The sequence below is a fragment of the Bolinopsis microptera genome, chromosome 7 (genome assembly GCF_026151205.1).
Source record: "Bolinopsis microptera isolate Bmic1 chromosome 7, MBARI_Bmic_1.0, whole genome shotgun sequence".
Taxonomy (NCBI): Eukaryota; Metazoa; Ctenophora; class Tentaculata; order Lobata; family Bolinopsidae; genus Bolinopsis; species Bolinopsis microptera.
The window spans coordinates 3,669,042-3,694,828 of record NC_087078.1 but is presented as its reverse complement, the minus strand read 5'-3'; the positions used below and the strand labels follow the sequence as shown (position 1 = coordinate 3,694,828).

The 25,787-nt window shown below is 38.9% G+C and overlaps 4 protein-coding genes across 4 annotated transcripts; 2 read left to right on the top strand and 2 right to left on the bottom strand.

Moving 5' to 3' along the window:
- Positions 1-660: 660 nt before the first annotated feature.
- On the bottom strand, positions 661-17,383 carry LOC134818990 (UDP-N-acetylglucosamine--peptide N-acetylglucosaminyltransferase 110 kDa subunit-like). The gene is made up of 18 exons (XM_063828737.1): positions 16,884-17,383; positions 15,824-15,951; positions 12,193-12,308; positions 11,708-11,893; positions 11,483-11,562; positions 9,885-9,974; positions 6,619-6,733; positions 6,314-6,440; positions 5,857-6,009; positions 5,475-5,597; positions 5,077-5,302; positions 4,305-4,506; positions 3,745-3,960; positions 3,375-3,557; positions 2,966-3,099; positions 2,429-2,742; positions 1,949-2,222; positions 661-1,846 (listed from the first exon to the last, which is right to left on the bottom strand). Exons 1-18 carry the CDS (start codon positions 17,141-17,143, stop codon positions 1,555-1,557), a joined length of 3,219 nt encoding a protein of 1,072 aa, XP_063684807.1. The 5' UTR covers positions 17,144-17,383; the 3' UTR covers positions 661-1,554.
- A 516-nt stretch (positions 17,384-17,899) lies between these two features.
- Positions 17,900-21,484, top strand: LOC134817785 (uncharacterized). Its single transcript, XM_063827111.1, has 6 exons — positions 17,900-18,816; positions 19,005-19,213; positions 19,372-19,534; positions 19,663-19,828; positions 20,550-20,772; positions 20,930-21,484. The coding sequence occupies exons 1-6, from the start codon at positions 18,631-18,633 to the stop codon at positions 21,213-21,215; spliced, it is 1,233 nt and encodes a 410-aa protein (XP_063683181.1). The 5' UTR covers positions 17,900-18,630; the 3' UTR covers positions 21,216-21,484.
- A 122-nt stretch (positions 21,485-21,606) lies between these two features.
- LOC134818290 (putative UDP-glucuronosyltransferase ugt-50) lies at positions 21,607-24,226 on the top strand. Its single transcript, XM_063827781.1, has 3 exons — positions 21,607-22,155; positions 22,409-22,525; positions 22,704-24,226. The coding sequence occupies exons 1-3, from the start codon at positions 21,611-21,613 to the stop codon at positions 23,671-23,673; spliced, it is 1,632 nt and encodes a 543-aa protein (XP_063683851.1). The 5' UTR covers positions 21,607-21,610; the 3' UTR covers positions 23,674-24,226.
- LOC134818161 (uncharacterized) lies at positions 24,076-25,446 on the bottom strand. Its single transcript, XM_063827596.1, has 2 exons — positions 25,443-25,446; positions 24,076-24,452 (listed from the first exon to the last, which is right to left on the bottom strand). The coding sequence occupies exons 1-2, from the start codon at positions 25,444-25,446 to the stop codon at positions 24,076-24,078; spliced, it is 381 nt and encodes a 126-aa protein (XP_063683666.1).
- Between the last annotated feature and the right edge of the window lie 341 nt (positions 25,447-25,787).

Genomic DNA, 25,787 nt, shown 5'->3' with positions numbered 1-25,787 from the left:
TGATACTCGTAAAACATTTGTTTCAAATAGTACCGTCGACGAGTCCAATTCGGCGTGCGTCCTGGTAGGTTATAAACCTACAATCGTTCTTTGAAGTGGGATAGATCGACAGTTGTGTTGCGATGTTGTACATTGTAGCACGAAGCGTTAATGGGCTGCGCATTCAATTATTATATGCTTCTCACTAGATCGGATACATGCGCTACTGGGCCTCGCCGAGCTACGAAGAATTGACATAGTCTTACCTGGGACCTCAGGCTATAATATTTATGTTCGGCGCAGTAAACATCGTAAGTTAAGATCAACAGGGGCTCGTAATATAGTGGCGAGTAGTGCGATCATGCACTACTGGATACTGTGAACCGCGTCGTGCATAAGCTTTAGAACTTAATCTCAAATCTATTGTATTTGTATCTGTTGTCAGTAATATCGCCGTTAGTGTTCTGTAAATTAATCCTAAAACGACTCTTGTCTCTCGATGCTTGAGTAGTTTTAGTGGTAGTATCGAGGAAGTTCAAAGTTTACCAAATTGAAATATCCATTTGTTTCAAGAACTTTGTACTGGCCGAAATTAGCGTTAAAATAACCATCCTAGTGTAGACAAGAAAACTGAAAACGCCTCTCAATAGATTTAGTCGTTGCAGAGTAAAACACAGTGTATTTGGTCGGTAAACTAAATTATGCCGGTTAATAAACTTAAGGTACAAGGTATAGGGAGATGCTTCTAAATTTTGGATATACCCAATCTGATGTTGCATCTTCATCAAACAATAAGTTTATAATGATTTAAAATGAATGTCACTGTTATAGTGGTATCGACGGGAGAATCTACGATATAATATCCGAATTCCCGGGTTTTAAGTTAGGCATAGTGATTGATTTGCTCATTTCTTTCTCAGCTTCAGCTGATCACAAAAGATTTGCCAAAATATCTATGATCTAACAGCTCCACTTTTAAATAAATAACATTCGCAGCTTCAAATTCAATCTTGAAAATAAAATTTAAAACATAATTTGATTAATGCTAATGGGCTTGAATCGATAATCTGAAATATTTTCCGCTCTTAAAGTAGCAAAACCATGCTAGACATTAAATCTAACGAGTTTCATGTTTCACTACGAATGCTATCAATGAAAAGATAAATTGATCGCGTAGTATTTAACTTTAAGAATAAAAAACAGTTTAGGGTATTTTGAGGATCTTTGTTTGAATACACATTCCTCTGCCGGATAAATCACAATAGAATCCTTTTTCCTGACTTGAGCAGAGACAATGGTTGGAAAGGGTATTAACATTAGTTCGAACACAGAAAATAAAATTCAGTCTTCCAATCAACTCGTCTACATCTAGCAGTTCTCTCACAATTATAGACACACACAAAGTACTGTTAAGTACCGTAAACTGCTATCCCACAACAGAATCATAAATATTTCTTCCACTTTCTCAGCGTTCAAAATCGCAGGACCCTCATTCTCTCGGACCTCCAAACTATCAGATAAGAAGATATAAATACGTTATCTCTCTCTTGTTCTACAAGAACAGATAAAACTCCCCTAAAAGTTGCTGGGGGCCGCTTTCCAGGCTGGTACAGACTGCTGCTGCTTCATCAGCCTGTTCATGTAATCGTCTGGACTGACAGCCTCCAGCAGTGGCTCAGTACATAGCAGCCGGTCTGATGGCAATGTTCGCTGGATAGTGCTTGTGATGTGATCGTTGGGCTGCCCCCGGGCTCTTTTGTCCCATATTCTGAGGTATAGGTCGCCAAGATGACGTGAGAAGGTGCTGATGTTGAAAAGGGGCGAGGTTGCTCGGGCTAAACGGACTTTCTGTCGCATTGCTTGTAATCTGGAGAGGAGCATTGTTAAAGAAGAAGCGAGCAAATTTAAAAGTAGAGTAAATAAATAATTAATAAACACAGGAATGAAGGTTAAAGAATGTGATACTAACTCAGTAGGATTGTTCCCGAGAGCTACAGCTATGTGCTCGTATTGCTTGTAGTTAGTAGCCACCAACTCGGGGCACCCCAGGGTAGTAAGTTGGGACGCGGCTACGCGCGATGCCAGCGACTCTCCTAACATGGTTATCATGGGGGTTCCTGACCACAGCATATCCATACCAGTGGTGTGGCCGTTACAAAGCGGAGTGTCTAGACATACATCTGCTACTCGCCCTCGCCTCACGTGCTCTTCTTTGGGCGCTACTGACGAGAATATTATCCGACCTGACAGATTGAGACAGTTAAGGCTTACTTATCAGTTGATCATTGCTTATACTGGACACTGACAGTGAGCCAGTCAGTCAGTACTTACTGCTACTTACCAAGAGTGTTGGGGATATAAAATGTGATGGAACATCGAACACGTCATATTAAACTCTTGTAATGAACATGATATAAGAATAATCAGGGATAAATTGAGGGGAACTAACCTGGAGGAACGCCGAACTCAGCCGCTTTAGCCTGAACATTAGCCTCTCCCAAGGCAGGGAACTTCAGTAACCACACGTAACTATTAGGAACCCTCAACAATATCTTACACCAACACTCCAGAGTGCCCGGGTCTAGTTTGTAGAGCTGGTTGAAGTTACAGTAAATAATACCGTGTTCAGGGAGTCCGTAGGTGGAGCGGTGAGTGGACGGCATTATGTAGGGACGGAGATGGAGCGGAGACTCCTGGCCATCAGCTGGCGGAATGTGGTCCACTTCCTGGTCAGGGGGAGTCGGCAACTCCTCTATTGAGCACCTGAGGTGGCCATGGAGTCAGTATAAAATACTTGATTCGGTAGAGTCAATGAGATTTGAAATGTAGTAGCTGTTATAGTAGACGGTGGCAGTCAGTAAAATTCTGTGGATTGTATGACTATGATATAACATAAATTACTCAATTAAACAACAATGTGATCGGACTGAGAGTATAGTGGGGGGAGGCGGTGGTTTCAGTTCCCCTCTCTGAAGAATGTACTCACTTCCAGCGAGTGGGAGTGCCCACTGATTTGGGGGTGTCCATTGGGAAGAGTTGTACCTCGGTGGAGGGTATAGGAGTTATCACCTGACCAACTTGCTGACCGGTTACAAGAGGGTTATTCAGCCCTTCTACCACCTGAAACATTATAACATCTAAATAATAGTATTTTACAGTATATCATGTACAATATCAAGTATAACTGCAGTAATACCACAGACATACTTCCATGAACAGTATAGGCATGTACTGAAATAGTGTCATAGTGAAAAGTTGGCATAATGAATAATGATAACAGTGCCATAATAAAATTTAATTTACAATAACAAGGCAAATAAACCATATATCTTCTCCGCGCGAACACGGGAAATAAAAATTAATAGCTATCCCAGATCCATGGCCCTCCAACTGACCTCGTCGTATTTCATGAGATGGGGGAACATGTGACAGTGGTCTCCGATAAAGAACGTGTAGGGCATGAAGGCAAGTTTCTCGCTGTATTGCTCAGCAAGCTCCAGGGGAGAGGTGACACTGTCTGTTACAATGTAGTCCATGTATTCTGCTCCTGAAGTGCCGGGGTAACCCAACCACATCACCTGCAGAGGGTGTGTACTGTGTAGTGAGATAAGGGGTATCATGTGAGATAAGGGCTATCATGTAGGTATGTAGATAATATGCGGTACTTTGTTATACTTGTAATGGACGGTATTAGATCTATCTCACAACATATAACTGAGAGAACTACAGAATTAGGCGGATCCTGCTGTTCGCTGAAAATATTACCTGTAAAGGTGCCGGTCTGAGAGCGAATATCTCGTTCCTGGCTCCCTTTGTGTAACCGTTCATGTTTATCAGGATATGTATCCCGTCTGAGTTGATCTTATCTGCTGCATCCCCGTTACACGGGTATTTGGAGAGATCTACAAAGTGTTCTGCCTCAGCGTGTACTTTCTGTCTGAAACTGGTACCGTCGTTCGGGGACAGTCCGTAACAGAATACCTGTAAAGGGGTTTATTAGCTGGAATCATTTAACATGTGCTCAGATATTAAACATGTGATTTGATATCAAATCACATGCATCATTTGATACTAGCGAAGTGTGTTTTTAACAACACAATCTTTAAGATAGTCATTGCAAGTATGGTGTGCTATTATTGGGGGGGGGGGGGGGGGGGGGGGGGGGGGGGGTGCACTACACTTTGCAGGGCCAGGCTTGCTGCAGTCAACTACAGTCAACAGATAATATTAAAAACAGCTCAAAACTGTACTACAATAAAGCAATAAACACTCCCGATCATGGTATTAAATATTTAAATAATGATATTGTTTTATCAATATCTCACCTCAATCCTGGTGGTATCATGTAGGCCAGGTACGCTCTGCATGAGATGGGAAGTGGGGTGGTTACCGTAGTCACTACTCACGTACCCCACTCTCAATCTACCATTAGCTAGATTGGTCGGGTATCTGTACGCTTTCTTCTTGAGCAGAGCTACTTTCTCAAGACAGAGTGTGGCGTGCCGCGCAGCTATTCCTCTTCTGAATCTGAGTGGGGTTTAACTATTAGAGAGATACTATAACTAGCTACTAGAGCTACACTGGGTACATGTTGTGTGTACTTACTGTAGTAGACAGTAGTGTATCTTATGTAGTACACAAGATCCACTACTACAACACATTCTTCTCTATTAATATCTAACTTCTGCAATCTGCATCATTACTCACTTGTCACTGGTAAGCCTAATTCAGCTACGAAAGTGCCATTTTCTACATTTATCAGAACATCAATCTGCCACATTCCAATATTTATACGAAATATTGCCCATTAAAAACAATTTATAGATAAGTGTAACAATAATTATCGTGCCTTGATCGTACATAATGACAGTTATATGATAGTCGAACTAAAGCTCAGTACACAAGAGCTCCATGTAGAGTGTATACTCACCACACCACACCAAACCACACCAAACCACACCACACCACATGCACACCGGATATATCCCGGTATTATAATACTAACACACATGTATATCACATCTATAATAAGACCTACACAACTACTGTGAGGGATAGTATAACGCGAGGAGTATTATCACGAGGAGTAAAACTAACTTGTGTCCCAGAGGGTACAACATAGAGTGGTGAGGGTGCACGGAGGGTAACCGTTTCTGGTTCAGCTGGTCCCGGACAATCATCACCACTTTTCTCATCCTCATCTCGTAACCAGCCCAGTCACAGACAATTTGCATGCAGTGAGCCAGGTTACAGTACGCGTCACTGAACTCGGGTTTCAGTTTCAGGGCCATCTTGTAAGATTGTATTGCCTCCGGGATTTGTCCTGATGAGTTGCAAAGTAGTAATAAGAGTAGGTTTATAAAAATGTTGGCGTGGAAAGATTCACAATATTGTGAGCGGTTTTAAAACTCTCTGATAAGAGGGAAGGGGACACTTAAATTATCCGCCATTCTTCAAATATCTTAAGTTTCCGGGGTACTATATAAAGAGCTGACCTGCGTCCTTGTAAATGCTGGCCAGGTTTGAGTGAGCGTCCGCAAAGCGAGGATTTAGTTGGATGGCTCGTGTGTAACATTGCAGAGCTCCGTTTATATCCTGCATCTCTTTTAGGGCGTTACCTGGGGGAGGCGGTTACTTTTAAAAACATCGCTTAATTGCGGCTTTGAGTTGAACAGGGTTTGTTTTCCCGATACTATTAAGATATCACAGTGATATTTCGAGCGGCAAAATGTGGCTAAATATCCTATATATTGACTGCGGGGGAATTACGTTGCAGTCTTTTGACGTCACGTGTCAACTGTCAAGTCCATCTAACACTTACTTAACAAAGACACACGTGACACCTACACACGTGACACCTACACACGTGACACCTACCCATGTTACTGTATGCATCAGCGAAGGTTGGTTGTATTCTGATGGCCTCCTGATAGTGGCTGATAGCCTCTGTGAGTTTCCCTTGTTGTTGCAGGATGCTGGCTAGGTTACTGTGAGCTGCTGCAAACTCGGGGTGCACGTGTAGCGCGTCTCCTGGGAGAAGAGTGGGTGTTTTAATGGAGTATACATATTATAATGGAGTAAACAGATTATAATGGAGTATACAGTTATAATGGAGTATACAGATTATAATGGAGTATACAGATTATAATGGAGTATACAGTTATAATGGAGTATACAGTTATAATGGAGAGAGATTTATATACAGTTTACAAGTTTTATTTTTTACACCATGTTTTGACACAGTGACAGTAAGAATTTCGGAGCCCTTGTCTTGATACTCACAGACAATTCCCTACAATAAAGAGAACAAAATAAGGCATGATAAGTTACTTACTGTAAAGTTTAGTAGCCTCTTCAATAAGACCATACTCCCGTTTAATGTTAGCCAAGTTATTGAGGGAGTCAGCGTGGTTGGGGCACAGTTTCAGAGCTTTGTTGTAGCATTCCTCAGCCTCCTTCACCTGGAGTAGTAGCTCAGTGAAACCTTGCTTATAATATTCAACTGTATAGGGTGCAGGTGAACAGAAGTTAGGATTTGCAATGTTACTGCTGGGAAACTACTTTACATTCTGATAATGACAGTGATAAAGATACAAATGTCAAGTAGCTGAAATCATAAATCTTAAATCTTAAACTCACGCTGTGTGCGAAGCCCTGTTCCTTAAGAGCGTTAGCAAGGTTACAGTACGCATCAGGGAAGTGTGGTTCTAGTTCTATTGCTTTTCTGTACGTGTCTATCGCAAGATCGATAAACCTGGGAATGAGGGTTTGTTACTTGAGGGAACAAGTTTGAAAATATAGGCTGGAGAACACTGGGTCTGAGAAGTGAGAGGCCTCACAGAGGAAATAGTACGAATTCCTATGTCTTAGAATCATGGTGCGACGAGGGGACACTGGAACAGAAGCACAGGTTTCGTTGAAGGATTCTTGTGTGTCACAAATACATCCCAAAAAGGGAGATCTACATATGACTGAATATAGAGTTCCTCTTCTGATCTTGAAAAAATAATTATCAGTAATATTATAAAAATTTAAGTTTGTGGCGATATCTTGACCAGAAAAGATGATTTTGTTGAAAGAGGAGCTAGAAATTTGGCGGCTAGCGATGAGCAGATCTACTAATAGATCCAGCACAAACAGAGAGATAGAGAGAGAGAGAGAGAGAGAGAGAGAGAGAGAGAGAGAGAGAGAGAGAGAGAGAGAGAGAGAGAGAGAGAGAAAGAGAAACTAAGAGAAATATGTTAGCACCTGTCATCCTGATAAAACTGTGCAATATCCACTTCAGTGACTCTACACGACAGTCTCAACTCAACATACATCTCACAACCTTAACTTAAAAAGCTATTAATAATTGAACGACAGAGAAAACTCACGGTAATAAACTATATAATAAGTTATGATATTACCGCACATTATACCGCACATAATGTCACATATATATTACCACGTCTGAGAGCTGTTAATTAATGAGACACACTGCGTTTTTCAAATCAGAGCAATTATCGCAGTTAGCGGAAGACCACTTCATGCTAAATCTTACCTGTTCTTACATATTTTGACAAAAGAAACTCAGGTAAATTCGGCATATGTCTCCTTTTAAATTCAATAATATTTATGTGGTGTTGTCGGTAGCTTTGGGGTCTCATTTGAAATGAGTGACCGTCTGCAACCCCCCTGATATGACGAACGTGGTCGAATGTGAGCTTTTAAAATATCTGTCCTTTAAGTCTTCCCAGCAGCAAAATGATGGCACGTAAATCATCAGTTGGAAGTATGTAAGTTTTAAATGTTGAATTGTAACAATGGAGACAAAGGACAGATAACTTACATTCCCAATCCACTTAACCAGTTGACTCTCATCTTGTTAGTGCTTTGTTAGTTCCCCATTAGTTTTATAAGTGAAGTCACTGTTCCGCGTGAAGCGAGAGGAGTTAACATCGCTTCACATCAAACAGGCTACATTAAGAGGGTATCTAAACAAAAACAAAGTGGTTATAATTAAGACGATAAAATGACTCGGAAGAACGAATGTGGATAAGAAGTTGAATGTTACAGATATCAAAATTGCCAGTAAAAATCTTAATCAAGTTACGAGAGGAAAATTGCACAGGAAATTAGGCACAGACGCGACGTGAGTATTACATGATAAGCGAATCCATAAAACGGTAGAATTACAACCTTAAAATTACGATTCGAATGAACCTTCTTTCCTCATTACGGCAAGACTGTTTTACAAAATGACATTTCCATTCTCTGGTTCGTGTTTACAAAGGTGAATAACTGCGTTATTATAACCCAGTCATTACAATTTAATCAGTATCAAATGACTGGGTTATCATTACTCAGCCAGACTTTCTTCAGAGACAATTGCAGATGGTTCGCAAAACCGTAAGTAAAGTCAGACTAGGAAGAAAATTGAAGGTGGTTCGAGCTACGAATGATGATAAAATTACCAAATTACAGACAAACCGGTCCTTTAATTTCAAGATGCACCTATCGGCTATCAGTACTCTGAAAATTAGTTGGAACTTCAACACCTTCCTGATTTATTTGGTCGTTAAATTCATAAATATCGTACAGAATTTAATGTAATTGTGGTTCTACAATATATGTATAGCGGGTCCGGGACTCTAGGGCGTAAGACTCTAGGGCGTGAGACTTTAGGGCGGCGCCCTAACCCTAACCCTAACCCTTATCCTAACCCTAACCCTAACCCTAACCCAAACCCAAACCCTAACCCTAAGACCCTAGAGTCTTACGCCCTAGAGTCTTACGCCCTAGAGTCCGGACCCCATGTATAGCATAAGGATTTAAAATAAATACTGTGGAGAAACGATTTTGGGAGAATACCGCTGAATATACCTAACCGAGCTTTAGCTCTGACGTAATTTCTCTTTAAATAAAGAAATTTTCTCTATAATGCATACAATATATATGATCGATTGTATGTATATTTTATATACATTAGAAATTAGAATAATATAATGTATAATTTAAATATTACACTTAAGAAACGTTGTTAAGCACAACAATGTCTGTTGATACGGAGAAAACAAGCAGTGGTGAATAAAACAAAAGCGTGTACTAAATGACGGGCCAAACAAGCAGCCGAGCAACTAGTTATTTTATTTTCTGGTTACACAATACACTCATGAAAAGGCTGTATCAGATGGCATCAAATTTGCCGAGTTCCATTAAATTTGCCAAGTTCCTCGTATAAGCTAACCGTGTTTAAACACCCGAAACGAATTTCGGTTTAAAATATGTAAAAATGTTCAGGTAATGAATTATCTAGAATAATCTAGAATTATCTAGATTTTAAATTACACTTCAAAACAAGTAATTCTGCTTCCGGGTTTAGTGAGTCACCACTTTTAATGATATTACCATTGGCAGATTTCTAATATTAATATGTCTCATTCACTTCACTCTATTATCACAGATGGATCTTACCTCAGGTGCGTATTGACTATTGAGTAATCCTCTGTTTATTCAATTAACTGTTAAGCAAAATAGAATCATTTTAGCTCTAAATGAAATCACATCTGTCACTCGTTAAGCGCACAGCTAAACGTCTACAAATTTAATTGAAGCTCATATTAGAGTACTAATCAGAAATCCTTGGCCATACTAAGTTGGCTTGAAGTGGGCGTGAGCAGGCCCTGGAACCTTCTCAATGTTCATATTGTGAACATTCCTTGAAGTTAATACACAGTACAGACAGTGTACACACAACAGTCAACACGACTCCAGAAGATAAAAACCAACCAATCAAAATGGTATTTGTACAACACGTGACTTCGTAAAGCTTCATAAGAATCACCTGTAAATTACTATCATGTATAACATAATGATAACATAATTTGTATGACATAATGATAGGAACATCTCCCACACACACGCACCTTTGTTCATAGTAGACACACGCCAAGTTTCCATGCACCACGGCATGGTCCGGTTTTAGTTGGAGGGCTCTGGTGTAAGCGTACACTGCCCTGAAACACAGTTATATCAGTGTGGTTATTGTACAGTGTGCACACAAAATTATTGCTATACACGCCAGATTGTATTCCGTTGAGCTGCCTTGAATAATTTTTAACTTCCATGATTTTAAAGATTGATGAACTCTCCAGAATTTTTAGTTATTCCGTGGATTATTCTCGAAATGTTTCTTCTGATCTCAAAACATCTCAATTTTCAATGGAGCGTTAGCGTGCATCGAATTTTGTAGCTTAAAGTGGTGATTGTCATGTTTTTAGACAAGGCAGCAACAGAAATACAACTTGAGTATTACCAGCCTACGAGAATACACATCTCACCATTGCAATAAACAACTGTACAGTGCACGTTTAGACCTCTGCGGTTTCACCGTGGCACGCTAAACTGGATATTTAAACGAGGTGGAAGTGAAACTGTTCCTTTGGGCGCTAAAGTCAAACTGAACTTTACTGGAAAATAGAACACTATGTTTTTGGAGGGAATTGTGTGGGAGAGGAGGGCTGGTCGCAAGTTGTTTATTTAGCAATGGTGACCTGTCTCTTATCACAAAATACTTACCAACTTACCTCCCAACAGAGTGCAGACCAACCAATGCAGCAGCGGCAGGGGGTGGCCCTAGCACGAGGCCCTGGGGCACCCCATACACTACATCAGTAGTACCATCTGTGTCCGGAGACACAGATAAATTTTAGCATACACTGCACATGGTTTGTTTAAAGAGACAGGCAAATACTGAGATCTAAATAAGACAATTCTGTGCCGGATCCGGCTAGAACTTGTATAGAAATCATCTTAGTATAACACGGAACAAACTTCCCATGACATACTTGTTCCTACGATGTAGGATGGTAACAACGTTTGTTTCTATACACGAACTTGGTAATAACCATAACAAGAACCACTGAGAGTTTGAACTGAGCTCTACATTCAGTGTTCCCTGTCCAGATATGGAGACGAGAATTTTGGAACAATGAGCAAAAATCGGCCAAATTTTCATAACTTGTTCAGAGCGAGATCATTATTTCGAAAGGTTGTTTTTGTTTTGTGAAAAAAATAGACATTTTCGTCTCCATGACACAGACTGCTTTAGCCCCCAAGCCTATCACAATTTAAGTGGTTATTTCAAGATTGCGTCAACGAAACGGTTTAGTTTTTCAAGAACGTCATATCAAAATACGAATTTTCCGCAGTGACGGCTTCATTTGATTGTGGTAGACTTGGGAAGCACACAGGAGTCACAAGGGTACATCCCATAATGTAGGAAGATCACCTTAACGAACAAACTGAACAACACATAAGTGATTGTCTTGTAACCCCTGTGCACTTGACTTGTCCAGGCCGTACGACAGAACTTGCTTTTTGACCTAGCAGCATTTCCTCAAAGAACGCTCAAATTTCACACATCCACCATATTATTAACGAACAATTTGTTAACTGCACGTGATCGAGGAGTGTTGGATCGGCAAGTTCTGTGTACAAGACCCGTACTGACTTACTCAAGTACCTGTCGAAGATCCGTGCCTCTTTTAAAACATTTCCAAGGTTAATGTATGCATCCAAGAAATTTGGGTCGAGGGAGACTGCCTAGAAATATCAATCAGCTAAAATGCTCTCCGAAAAGAGCACACAAACCGCAAAACAAAGGGGAGAAAAGGAGGGCATTTTCAACAAATGATGCAGAAGATTTCGAAGTTCAAAGGATTGAGTCAGGGGACGGGGTAGTACTTACTCGCTCAAAGTGGTGAATAGCCAGCCAAACTTCGCCTTGTGCATTAAAAACACATCCCAGATTACTCCAGGCAACGGCGAAATCTGGCTGGGTTTCAATGGCTTTCGTGTAACATGCTTTAGCTTCTTCCAGCTTACTCATTGCTTTGAAAAGGTTACCCAGATCACTTCTGACGCAGTACAGGTTCTGAATAAGTATTGTATCGATTTCAATGTTACTCCAAACTCGTTAAATGGTTTGAACAAAATATTGGGAAGTCCCAACAACAAAGCATCAAATGCGCGCGCCGGTAACGCGCGTACCAATTGCCACCAATTTGGGTCCTTTTTAATTTTCCGTACTCTAAAAACTAGCAATAGAAACATTTCTCCGAGGTTGATCTTGCAGTGCGCGTGCCCCCCATAACAAACAGGTGCTACCAAATCTCTAGTAAGTATCCTCTAATCAGTAATGAGGAGTCTTTGTTTACCTAGTCAAACACTCACCGGATTGTAGGAAAGAGCTGTTCTGTAAGCATTGATAGCTTGGTCTAGGTCTCTAGCAGAAACCAGGGCCGCAGCTAGGTTTATGTAACCGTCAATAAAATCAGGCTTCAATCTCACTGAAATGAAAAAAAAACTGTTTAAGCCATTGAAGATATTCAAGTAGCTTTTGGTGAGAACTTCCATTTTCGACAACTTCGAGGTACTTAGTGTACTATGACAATATTTAAAATATTCGCCTGTTAGAATATGGACTGCTACATCAGAAAATATACGGGTAACAGCAGCTCCGCCATTCGTCCAACATCACCGCATTGGGTGTAATTTGAATTATGTCCATTGTCCAGACTAAACAGTTTAACACGTACGCGAGAAAATATCGAATGTTAGGAGCGTTAATTACACAAGTTTTACATAATTGCCTAATTGGTTATAATCAATCAGAATCACCAAGTAATCGAAATAATTATAATTCATATTTAAAAAATTTCTGAGATAGAAGCAAAATAACAAAATTGCACGGATACAAAATTGTGACGTCTGGTATCCCTCTGGTATACAATAATTTCTTACAGCTTATCGAAAATGAAATTATTATTAATTAAAATTACCATCAATGAGCATTTAACCGGGATTAAATGCATTATAAATTCAACTTTTGTAATATCCTCGAAAGGCGTGTCAGGTGTGAAAATAAATGAATTAACGTTTTTAAAGACTAAATTAATTTTCCCCATCGCACCCCGTACGATTTCCGTATTACGACCAGCATATGGAATTTGTTTTAAGGTATGTGACCATTGACAAGTAACAAGTTAGGGCCTCGAGATAAAGGAGTGTAAGGAGATAAAGGAGTATAAGGAGATAAAGGAGTGTGAGGAGATATAGGAGTGTAAAGAGATAAAGGAGTGTAAGGAGATAAAGGAGTGTAAAGAGATAATGGAGTGTAAGGAGATTAAGGAGTGTAAGGAGACAAAGGAGTGTGAGGAGATAAAGGAGTGTAAGGAGATAAAGGAGTGTAAGGAGATAAAGGAGTGTAAGGAGATAAGGGAGTGTAAGGAGATAAATGAGATTAAGGAGATAAAGGAGTGTAAGGAGATAAAGGAGTGTAAGGAGATAAAGGAGTGTGAGGAGATTAAGGAGTGTAAGGAGATAAAGGAGTGTAAGGAGATAAAGGAGTGTGAGGAGATAAAGGAGTGTAAAGAGATTAAGGAGTGTAAGGAGATAAAGGAGTGTAAGGAGATAAAGGAGTGTAAGGAGATGAAGGAGTGTAAGGAGATAAAGGAGTGTAAAGGGATAAAGGAGTGCAAGGAGATAAATGAGTGTAAGGGAATTAAGGTGTGGTCCAGCCATTTTTACAACTCCAACTCGCTGCCGCGTTTTATCGCTTACATCATCACTAACACAGACATTCCACCTTTGTGTGTACTGTGTGTTGTACATATCAGAGAGGCTTATTTTTATAAGTTATTGTAAAATGTATTGAGATTCCAGGTGTTGAACATGATCTTTCCGAGTGAATAAATAGAATAATCTGTGGCAATTTATTGAGTGCAAGTCTGTGAGTATCGCCCAGTTGAAATGTCAAGAAATTTGAAGTTTGATTGGCACCAATTTTATGGGAACTGTTTAGTTGAGGAAACATTTAGTCAGAAATGAGAGGATAATTCGATCAGCAGCTGGGATTCTAAGAATTTCATAGATATTCATAGCATTACGGACATTTTGAGGCTTGAAAAGTCTGTCAGATATCCAGAAGAACACACGGTCGTGCACGTGGATACGTGGTAAGATCCGGCCTTTTCCCAGCTTCAATTTCGGAGAAACTGTTTCAGTTTTGTAGACCCTACATAAGCCCCAAAACAATTTCCAGTCCTCTACTATAAAATGAAGGTAAATAGCTGATTTAGTACTGACAAGACTATGTTCATAAGACATATATATATGTTCATAAAACTGTCATAGTTTTGTGTGACAGCTCTAGATAGTGACTTAGATATTAAAATTTAAATCGTTTATTTGACGCGATCCAAGTAAAGTATATGAATACTTTGATCTATGCGACTGTCTGGTCCAACGAGAAGTATTTTACTATTAATCTACTGAGCTTACTTCCTAAGACTCTGTTGGACACTTCCTAAGACTTAGACACTTTAACGAAAGTTAACATCGTGCAATAATCAGCAATTTTCCAATCACTAAAGCAGGGAAGAAGCTAGTCAAAGATACCGAATAGTTGGCAGTAGTTCTAGCAGTTGGTATTTAGAGTGTTGGAGCAAGGTAATAAATAACATGGAAATAGCTGGACATTGAAGGCAGGTTGGAAAAACCGGAAGCTGCTGAAAATTTCCACACCTACAAATTGTAGGCTACAATAACTACATTACACTAATTAATGTACACGGTCAGGCTTGACAAATACACCAGAGCCACATTGTCAGAGTATGACAGTCTAGTGCGTTAACAACCGTTAATTTTACAGTGCTGGGCAGTGAAAATAATCAGTTAATTTATCAGCGGTTGTGGCAAGTGTCATATAATTGATAAATTTGCCTTGTTATGAGAATTTTTGGAAGGCCCCTGAGCTGTCAAGGCATAATAATAAACTCTAAGGGGAGCTGAGGTGTATTTGTTGGCAGCTGACAGTGATTCTGAGTTATGATTGGTCAATAGTGGAAGCCTCACCTTCCCACCTGAATCAGCATCTATATTAATGATATCCACATTCCACTTTTCTTGATTAATTACGAAATACTACCCAGCTTAATTGGATAAATTTTTTGTTTTCGGAGGGTGGATAAGAATTTAATATGAAACGACGTTTTTAAAACTATCCCAACTGTTGATTTGTTACATTTTAGCGGAACCCACCACGTTTAAAACTGATTTGGTGGGCGACACCGATGTTTTACTAATTCCCAATGATGATTGCTAGGTTATTACCTGATTGCTCACTTATCGAGGTGATCTAACCTCTCAACCTGATCTAACCTCTCAACCTGATCTAACCTCTCAACCTGATCTAACCTCTTTACCTGCCAACGAATGGTGAATTAAAAGCGTGTACGCAAATAATCTTTTTACCCTAACTTCTAACCCAACTGTCATAAATATGTGAATTCTTGTGAATAATTATACGATATGGAGTTGTATTGTTGAACCCCACTGCATTGTTTGCTCTCATTGTGGAATTTAAACAGAATGCAGCCACATACAGAAGTCTGCATACCATATCTAACAATACCAGCATTCTCGTCACATGTCTTATTGTGGCAGTCCGGGTTGGGGAGGGTATATCATAGAGTTTCAGTGCTAGGGACAACAGTAACCAGTGGTAACCGGTTGATAACCAGTGATACTGTGAGACGTTGGCGGATGGCCACGTCGATGAAAATGGCTCAAATAGCAGCCAATTTCTCATAGCAAAAGCTTATCTTTTACCAAAAGTTAACCAATTTTTCATACTCGAAATACAAACAATCTGTATCTAGATTCTACATGTACATCAAATTGTGCAATAATTTCCAAACCCTCCCTTTGCCAATCTGAATATTTCGAGCGTAACCCAGTTGCTAATTAACTAGAAAACTTCCAAATGTCAGTGCTATCTTATGTAACCCTATAATTGACGAACCTGCGTGTTGGTAATGTTGCAAAGCCTCCTTCAACATGCCCTTTTCTTTATACACGTTTCCCAGGTTCGAGTAAGCTTCAGCAAGGTGAGGGTTTAACTTGATCGCCATCGTACTAAACTGAGCAGATCTGAGGATAAAACAGGGTAAGATTAAAGGAATGTTAACCAAGGACATGACTCTGATTAGTGCGCCATAATCATGAGAATATTTAGCTTAAAAATATTCTTGTAACACTGTAATCATATAACCTGCATAGTTACTGATTATACAGATTCTTCCATCTCGATTTTGAGCATGCTCAAGATGCCGAGAAATGCAGCTCTTCAAGAGTCTGTAGAAAGTCTTTAAAATATGGGGAGTATTTCAGAACAGCACAGGTACGACGGTGTTATACTTTATTAGAAGTTATTTCTAAGTTAATGCTTAGTTAATAAAAGTAAGGGCGTTTAAACACGTGAGTTCACATCTCCAGGCTTACCGGCTACATATAAGGCATGACATAATAGTGAAAATAAACGGAAATAGAAGCAAGAGGCTTCAAGTCCGATGAAATGTGAGGGGAGCGGCGAGTTCAGTTACCGGGGTGAATGGCACAACCTGATCCTAAGAGCACGTTACTTAGAGTAAGAACAATGTCAGCATTAGGTGACATGTTCTGAAGCCTGAGATGGGCAAGATTTTATTTCATGATCGGTAAATCTTCGATCAAATTAACCGGTACATTCTAAAAGCAATAAATCTTTTCAACTGAAGATTCTGTTTACCGTGTGCATTCGAATCCGAAAATACCCTGACTAGAGGTTACAACTAAACTGCGGTTGCAGTAAAACTGATTTATGTAGTAAAACTGATTTATGTCACATCGTATACATACAGTCTAATCATTCAAGTAAATATTCGAAAAAAAGTGTCTCTTAAAACAGATATTTTAGGACAAAACAATGTTGAGGACATAATTTGAACGGTAAAGGAGTCAAACTCTAACTGTTAAACCAGATGGAAACTACAACTTACGATCACAAAACTGCTAAGCTAGGGGCGATGGGAAATATGACTTACTTGTCTAATTTGCGGCATTGGAAGTGGATAGAAGATATGAGCAGCAATACACCAGTATTTGTGGGGTCTCTTTTCCACAACTCCATACAGAGTTGTTCGGCTCTCTCGTAGTTCCCATTAGAATATTCTCGATGAGCCAGCTCAGCCAGGGATCGGAGCGGGATTATGACAACGTTGTTATTCGAGGTTACAGTGGTCATCGGCTGCTGCATTTGGGTGGGCAGTGTAGCCTGCAGCATACCGATATCATTAATGATCATCCTCTAACAAATGCTAACTAAGCTAAGAAAATGCTCAAAGTGCAAACGTCGAAAGTGCTGCATCAGCCGAACGCGACGACGGGGGGTTATCGTAGCAAACTCAACGTGATCTGACGTCACATTCCAGTGCAGTATTCATGGCGCGAGAATAGAAATGGCAGTCAGGTGATATCCATATATGGTCATAACGTGTTAGCTAAAACGTTTCGCAGAGCACCTTGCTCCTTCATCAAATTTATTGAACGCGCGCTTAGATACAGACCTAAACTATAATGCGCGGCTCGATATCGTGATAATGAATGATAATAAATGCGCGGCGTGTTAAAAAACTTGACATACGTTGCATGCCACTTTTCGTTATCAACTTTCATCATTTTTAATTATACTAAAATGCCCTACATAATTTGTTGTTGTTATATGACAAATATTTAAAATTCAATGATGAGCAAATGTTTATTTTGTGCATTGACAAAAATTTGGTAACCAACATTAATTAAAATTTTAATTTCAACATAAAAATATTAAAACTATTCCAAAAAATATTTGTTTATGAAAATAAATTTTTTATAAATTCATAGTGTAAAAATATGAAAAATGATATGTGATAGTGATAATCTTTTAGACAAGTTCATGATTTTAAAATTTAAGTGAGTTGTTTTCATCATTTATAAGTCACTTGCGCCGCGCAATTATTTTATTACACAAATGTGACAAAATTCGATCGAACAAAATCGAGCGCTCGCTTTGATCCGAATTATCGAGTGAAATGAACTGTGATAGGTCGATAAACTATCAAGTCATCTCTGGTGATGATAACGTTGGTTTGTACTGGTTTCATCTCCTTCACTTACTGAAAATGAGCAACTATTCCGTCCGTTTAAAGAAGATGTTATCATCTGTTAGCATGTGCAGCGTCGAAGCGGCCGCTTACTCTCAATGTGTCATTAAGAGTAAAAACACTATCAAAGGAAGCTGCCAAAAAGAATTTGCGATGCTTGAGAAATGCATTAAAGTAGCCGCTTCTAAAGGATAGTTTCTCTCCTGTTCTCATCCACATCACGACCCTCCGATTTGTATCGATCGAACAACCGAGATGATTGATATTAGAACAATAATTTCCACAGACCGTTCAACATCAATGAAATCAGAAACGACGACCCAAAGCTAGAATCGCCAAAGAATCGAAAATGTTTCACATCCAAAGCTCTCCTCACTATTGACCGGTGTATGATGGGCATTCGCTAATTTATAGAGATCAATTTTATTGTGTTTTGTAATGTAATATACTGTGTTACAAGATTTATTTTCTGCTTTACTTTCACTCTATTTGGATTCAAAGAAAACAATATTTCCCTTCGGCTGTTGATCACAAAATTCTTCTCGCTTGCTATGTAACCAGTACATAGCACAATTTCATCAATTTGTCTACAGCACCGTATTGTGATCTTTAAAACAAATAATTCTCACACTGCACTGTAATTTAAGCAATGAAGGTGTGGCGAGTGTATTGCCCCCTTGTTGGTAGCGCTAGATTTGCTTCAACACATTGGCGTCATGTTGAGTCCCCAGCTCCAATTCCTCGTCAATTCTTCAAAAACGATGCTCTGCCCAACACTCCCACTATGACTATAAGGATTGGTGAAATGATCAAGAAGAAGATAGTAACATCAGAGGTGAGATTTGATAACTTTTCTGTCTCGTAATACATGCCTGTTTACTTGATCTAAAGCTAGTTTATTGATTAGAATATCTAGAAACCCTGAAATAATCAAAAGAATGTTATCAAGTGCCTGGATATATCTAATTTCAGTGCTGTTTTTGCCACGAAAACATTACCATCTTAAAGATATTATTCTTTCAGCCACTTGAGTACATAAGTGGGGATGACAACTTCCAATCCCAAACTGCAGAAGGAGCAATACTGAAGTATGAGGGGGAACTTTATGACCTTTTGAAAAACCCTGTTGCTGATGAGTCTTTTCAGCTCATGTGCCAAGTAAAGAATCATGGGATTGTGCAGTTTCGGGAGCATTTTAGGGAGCTTCTCAAACAAACAACGCCCCACAATCGGTAAAGTCAACTGTTATTAAGATAATATTACTCAAGATATACATACATCTCCGTATCTTTCTTTTCATTATATAATCGCTCACATAAGCACAAAGACACAATGAAAAACAGTCTTAAATCGATACGAAGATTGAACTGTTAACATTTTTAATTTCCAGCTTCCTGATGAGCGGAGAGCGACGATGTGGTAAAACACTTAGTTGTTATGCACTCCTGATTACGTACATGAAGGAAAACTTTAATGGGTTGATAATTCCAGCTCTGCATTTGTCTCCTTGGTTTCAGGATACTAGCACAACTCAGATGATTCACACTGGAGAGGTTTTATTTAAGCTCATACTTTAAAAAAATCATACTATGGTCAGTTTCAGCCATGAATATTATTATTATAACTTAGTTCAATTTTCCAATGGTTTTAAATAAAAAGATTTTTAACTCTATCTCACCAGGGCTTGCTGGACTTTCCAGAGATAAATGCAGAATTTCTAAGATTTTTTGTGGCCTGCAATACGTTCTCTCAAAATCCTAACAAGGATGCTATTAGCAATTGCTTGCTACTTGAGGACGAGCGTTGGACTTCTAATATTTACTCTTTTAAAGGAGATTCACTTATGGGTAGGTAAACTTTCTCATCTATGAAACCTGTATTTTATTTCCTATCAGAAGATATTTTTACTCGTTTTGTCATCTCAGGGAACTTTCTGGAAAACTTTTCTGAAACAAGGGGGGGGGGGGGGGGGGGGGGGTCAACCTCATTTTACCTTATTCGGGCAGCCAAAAAAGGCAAAATTGGGATGAGGTAAAATGAGGTAAAATGAGGTTGACCCCCCCCCCCCCCCAACAAGGCCGATAAAACAACAAGAAATGCGGCCGCTTTTCTTTTATGGATGGCCGCTCAATTTCCCGATCCGATGGCCGCGTATTTTATCATATTCCATTTCACCTGGGGACCCCAGTCTTTACTGTTTATAAGCATGCATATATGGCGGAGTGACAGGCCGGCCCAGTTAACATAATTCCATATTGAATTTGAAAATCGTGTATATTTCTATGTAACCATATGTTTATTGTTTATGCAACCTGACACGGATCTGTGCAAAATAGTATTACTAACTCAAAATATTAATAATATGCTATCTATATCAATAAGTCCCTATCGGGATGGTACATGGTGAAATTAACAATGTACTTGAACAGTTCAGCACCGCGCGCCAACAAGTGTTTAATTCAGATTATCGCGCAAAGTAACTTTGACTCTTTTGTGCCTTCGGCACTTTGAGTCATGGATCGGGAAAAAATATTTGTATCTTTTGTAACACTTTGTCTCTTCCACCAGATGTAGCAAAGATAGGAATATCGACCCCTCCAGTTGCTGGTCACGTGATCCAAACGATATTTTCTACAATCCTAGAGCAGGGGATATCATCCCTCGTTATCGCTGATAACGCTAATCTACTCAGTGAGATTCACTCAAGCAAGCTGGAAGATCTCAGGGATCTGAATGCTAAAGATTGGTGGAATCAGCCAGAACTTGTTCCCAATAAGATAACTTTATTGAGGTAGGACTTAAAGATCAATGTATTTAACCAAATCTTCTACTATGACTGTAAGGTAAAACCTTTACCCAAGTAACCAAGTTCTACTTCAATGAAATGTGATCGTATCCAACTTTACTATACATAACAAATTTGATCATAATTGTCATGACAACCTCAGGAGCCTGAAAGAGTTTATATCCCTACACAAAGAGGGGCGAGTGTACCTGACCATGGACCAACGGCGAAATATTGGTGATAAGGTTATCAAAGAAACAGGCGACATTCCTCACGAGATTGTGGCAATACCAAACACGCCTTCGGAAAAAGAATACTTGCAGTTTTTAAATCACCTGCGTTTTGAGAACTTTATATCTAAGGACTTGAATGTTGAGCAAGTGACGGAATTGACGTACTTGACGGGACGGAACTATGCAGATACCTTTAAATACATGTTCATAATTTGAAAATTCTATAAAATTGTTAAATCATTGATTTAAGTTAAACAGATTCAAGGAAAGCCCTATTCGAGATATTCATCCGATTTATGAATCGCAATCATGTGCAACACGATTTTCCTAGTGACCCAAAGTGACCTGGCCTGATATGGGGGTGTTTCGACTCGTTTAATTTGGAGTTTAAACTTGAGAGTTGGTTGTTCGAGAAATAAGTTTTTACATTTTGTTAATATATTTAGTTTGAGCATTAATTTATTATTTTCAACACTTTTGTACACACATTTTATTTGATTGTAGTAAATAGACCAGAAAATACAGTGCAACATCATTTTGTTCAATGTAATAGTATTTAATAAAATATTATTATTATATGCTTCAACCAAACTTGATCTCCTAAATCCAGGATGTTATCCTCCACCCTCCTTACCTCTCCCCTCCTCCTCCTCTTCCTCCCTCTCCTCCTCCTTCCATCACTATCTCACTCCGCAAACGTCCTCCTCCTATGTGGAGTACACGGCTCACGACTCCTCGTCACAACAGAAGTGGCGGTAAAACTAGCAGAGTTCGGTCACAACGTCACCTTGTTCACTCCCATGAACGATAAGAGACTATCATCTGGAAACTGGAAGTTTACTTTTGTATCTGTTGAGGACAGTAGATCTCAGAAGATAAAGGACAATACGGAGGAATTGTTAGAGGGTGTGTTAGATCTGCCGTCTCCTGATATGGCTATAAACATGTTGGTTGGGACTGATAAAGCGTGGGAAAACATGGTGAACTACACTGAGTTTGCTGCTGAACATTTTGAGGGAGAAAAGTTTGCAGAGTTGTTGAGGGATGGCCAGTTTGATTTGATAGTGGTGGAAGATTTGGCTGCGATTCCTGCTTTAAAAGTTCTCGTTCGATTGGATACTCCTATCATAGGGATAATGTCGGTAGCAGATACGAAGTAAATATTGATTCAAACGGAGTTTTAAAACTTTTATTAAGCAAATTTCGTTAGTTATTATACTTAGAAAGTTATACACTTGAATCTATTTATTTCATAGATCGTTTTTTGTGAAAAATAATCCCATTTATGTGAACTGACGTTGTAAAGTCAAGCCCAAAGTCAAATACCATTGCATTGTAATGTTTTTATTCAATAAAACAATTATCTAACAAAACATTCGTTTAAGTTAAATTGACGGTTTTCTGTCCAGGAACGTACGGGACAAGTACTCCTTGCCAGGATTAATGAACAGTGAGCCATCAATGTTAAACGAGATAACAGAAAATACTCCACCCTCCCTCTTTGAGCGAATCACAACTTTGTTCAGGTACTAGTTATTTGGTATTTTCATTATAATTACTAATACTTAAACTAATATCATAAGATTCCAATTTGACATAATTTACTTAGTAATATCTAAGGGATTAGAAATATCCCACATTTTAGCAATAACATACTCCAGCTTTCAGGTCGAATATTATCTCCCAACCCAACAATATTTTCAGACTTTTGAAAGTTGTCAAAGCGTACATACCCTTCCTAATAAATCAATTCAAAGACGACGTCAAAGAACTCGGTAAAGATTTCACCGAATACCAATCAATCTACGACATAGTGTTTATTTTAGACCACCCTGCCTACTCATTCCCATACCTCGCCCCTCCCAACACCTTCTACCTAGGAGTGTTCCACTTACAGAACCGCTTAATCCTCCCACTACATGCTGTTTACACGAACTTTCTGGAAAACTGTCCGCACACTCACATAGCATACATGTCTTTTGGAAGCTATCTAAAGGATCTTACTAAGTTTCCTAAAGCTGTGAGCATTATCCGGGCAGTAGCAGATATGGACCTGTGCGTGGTTATAAAGTCAGGGTCTGACATAGCAACAGAGTTTAACCTGTCCCAAAGTAAAGTGCTGAGCCAGTCCTGGGTGCCTCAGAAAGACTTGCTGGGAAGTGGTAAAGTGGACCTGTTCATCTCCCACTGTGGTAATAACGGCAGATTGGAAGGTTTGTTCTACAATGTTCCCCTGGTTTGTGTTCCATTATTTGCTGATCAACTACATAACGCAAGACTCGTTCAGAGGAACGGTTTTGGGAGATTTATTACGAAGGAGCAGCTTACCGAGGAGACTTTTAAAGGAGTTTTGGAGGAGTTGTTGGGTAATGTGGGTGTTTACAAGGAGAAGATAAAGAGAGCTACTGATATTGTGGTGAAGGACCCTGGCGCAGGAGACAGCGCGCTGAGGTTTTACACTGATCTGTTGATCAGTGACAGGAGTCAGGCTGGGTTTCTTATAAATAAGATTATCATGAAACAGTCCTCGTTTGAAGTTAACAACTTGGACATCATTATGGTTGTATGCTTCGCAATTTTGGGTTTTGTTTTTTGGATTTTGGTTTATACGTGTAGAATTTTGAAGTTTTGTTGCAGAAAAATTTCAAAAGTGGGTAAGTTCAAAACCGAATGAAATTTTATTAAAAATAAGATGTATTTATAATATGTATTCTGTTGAATTTAAACTGTAATCTTAGTCTTTGGTTTTAGATTTTTAAAGAATTTTCGATCTTATAATTTTATTCATGAATTCCCTTGGAATGTTTGTTTTTTACCGAATTAAATAACATTTCAGAATTATTCCGTTGTTTTTCTTAAGTTTCTTGAGTTCTTGAGTGACAAAATGGAATTGATCATTGTAAGTAAACTGTTTAAATAATAGGTAGATTTGCACATGTTGTCTTAAATATTGCAGTATTATTGTTGTACATGTTGTACATGAATTGTATATTTTATCAAATTCCGAGTTTTACATTCAGATTCGGAATAAAGCTTAACACGAAGACTCAATATTGAGGATTGTAGCAGGTAGCTACTACAATACCAACATAATAATATTGTTGGTACCGTAAAACTTCTTTATACCGTGTCTCTTTATACCGTGTCTCTTTATACCTTGTCTCTTTATACCTTGTCTCTTCATACCTTGCCTCTTTATACCGTGTCTCTTTATACCGTGTCTCTTTATACCGTGTCTCTTTATACCTTGTCTCTTTATACCGTGTCTCTTTATACCGTGTCTCATTATACCGTGTCTCTTTATACCTTGTCTCTTTATACCTTGTCTCTTTATACCGTGTCTCTTTATACCGTGCCTCTTTATACCGTGTCTCTTTATACCTTGTCTCTTTATACCGTGTCTCTTTATACCGTGTCTCTTTATACCGGGTACCTCGATATACCGAGCCTCTTCTTGTATTCAGTATTGTGCAAGAAATTTATAATTTCGCATTCGGTGACGATTTGAGTACATATCCAGCTGTATTCCATCGCGATACGTACATATATAAGGCCGTTATGGGATATTATATATTAAATATGATATGCTGTACAGTGTACAGGTTATTTGAGAGACTAGAAATATTGAGGATTGGGATCAGGTGAACTGAGCTTTACATCGGGTTTTTTCTATACTGTGCACTTTTTGATTTCCCCTAAAGGCAGGGTATACAGAGGTTTTTTAATGTCATCGATTGTTCAAGAACTTTGTCATGGACTAATTATAGATTCGGTTCTTCTCATTCAGCATCTTTTAGCTAATTTTATTGGCATATTTTGTTTAGGCATCTTGAAACCAAACTCAACTTTGATTTTATGCTAGATCTGTTTTTCTGATCAGCGTTCATTTATTAGATTTTGCTGAATTGAACCAGTTGATTTTGAGCTTTATTAGAATTATGCAGGGAAGTTTATTATGCCTGAACGGGAAACAAAATTATAGACTGCTACTGATAAAGTCACGAAAGGAGAATCTGAAAACAGAAGGATAATCAACCAGTTATATTTGTGCACAATGTTTTATGGAGACGAGGTGAAGAAGGGAGACTTCTTCGATCTTTTAACTCAGGTAAAAAAGGAGATCAAAACTGAGGAGGAGGAGGAAATAGAAGGGAAATCAGCTGGTTTTATTTGTCCGCACTGTCAAGCCCATTTCCTTTACGATAATTTCTTTATTGAACATATCGAGGAACACCATAGAGTTACAGATGTGATTGGTGATCAGTATGATTCAAACTTAAAAGAACCATTGAGTTCAGCCACTCCATCAAAAACAACTAAAAGCTCAAATAAAAGTGGTTTTAATCACCATCAGCAGATCCAATCAGGAGAAAAACCCTACAAATGTGGGAAGTGTTCGTATGCTTGCTCAAAAAAGAGTAATCTTGTAACACATCAACGCACTCATAATGGAGAGAAACCCTATAAATGTGGGAAGTGTTCGTATGCTTGCTCAAAAAAGAATAATCTTGTAAAACATCAACGCACTCATAATGGAGAGAAACCCTATAAATGTGGGAAGTGTTCGTATGCTTGCTCCCAAAAAATTAATCTTCTAACACATCAACGCACTCATAATGGAGAGAAACCCTACAAATGTGGGATGTGTTCCTATGCTTCATCCCAAAAGAATAATCTTGTAACACATCAACGCACTCACAATGGAGAAAAACCTTACAAATGTGGGAAGTGTTCGTATGCTTGCTCAAAAAAGAGTAATCTTGTAACACATCAACGCACTCATAATGG

What these genes read in the sequence shown, in the direction of transcription:
- LOC134818990 (XM_063828737.1), bottom strand. Translation starts at nt 17,143, where the DNA reads ATGATCATTAATGATATCGGTATGCTGCAGGCTACACTGCCCACCCAA. An exon ending in TTGTACCCTCTGGGACACAA is followed by an intron (nt 4,507 to 5,076) that starts GTTAGTTTTACT and finishes AACCCCACTCAG; the next exon opens with ATTCAGAAGAGGAATAGCTG. An exon ending in ATGATACCACCAGGATTGAG is followed by an intron (nt 3,961 to 4,304) that starts GTGAGATATTGA and finishes ACCCCTTTACAG; the next exon opens with GTATTCTGTTACGGACTGTC.
- LOC134818290 (XM_063827781.1), top strand. Translation starts at nt 21,611, where the DNA reads ATGTTATCCTCCACCCTCCTTACCTCTCCCCTCCTCCTCCTCTTCCTC. An exon ending in ATGTCGGTAGCAGATACGAA is followed by an intron (nt 22,156 to 22,408) that starts GTAAATATTGAT and finishes TTTTCTGTCCAG; the next exon opens with GAACGTACGGGACAAGTACT. An exon ending in CGAATCACAACTTTGTTCAG is followed by an intron (nt 22,526 to 22,703) that starts GTACTAGTTATT and finishes CAATATTTTCAG; the next exon opens with ACTTTTGAAAGTTGTCAAAG.
- LOC134817785 (XM_063827111.1), top strand. Translation starts at nt 18,631, where the DNA reads ATGAAGGTGTGGCGAGTGTATTGCCCCCTTGTTGGTAGCGCTAGATTT. An exon ending in AGAAGATAGTAACATCAGAG is followed by an intron (nt 18,817 to 19,004) that starts GTGAGATTTGAT and finishes TTATTCTTTCAG; the next exon opens with CCACTTGAGTACATAAGTGG. An exon ending in CAAACAACGCCCCACAATCG is followed by an intron (nt 19,214 to 19,371) that starts GTAAAGTCAACT and finishes TTTAATTTCCAG; the next exon opens with CTTCCTGATGAGCGGAGAGC.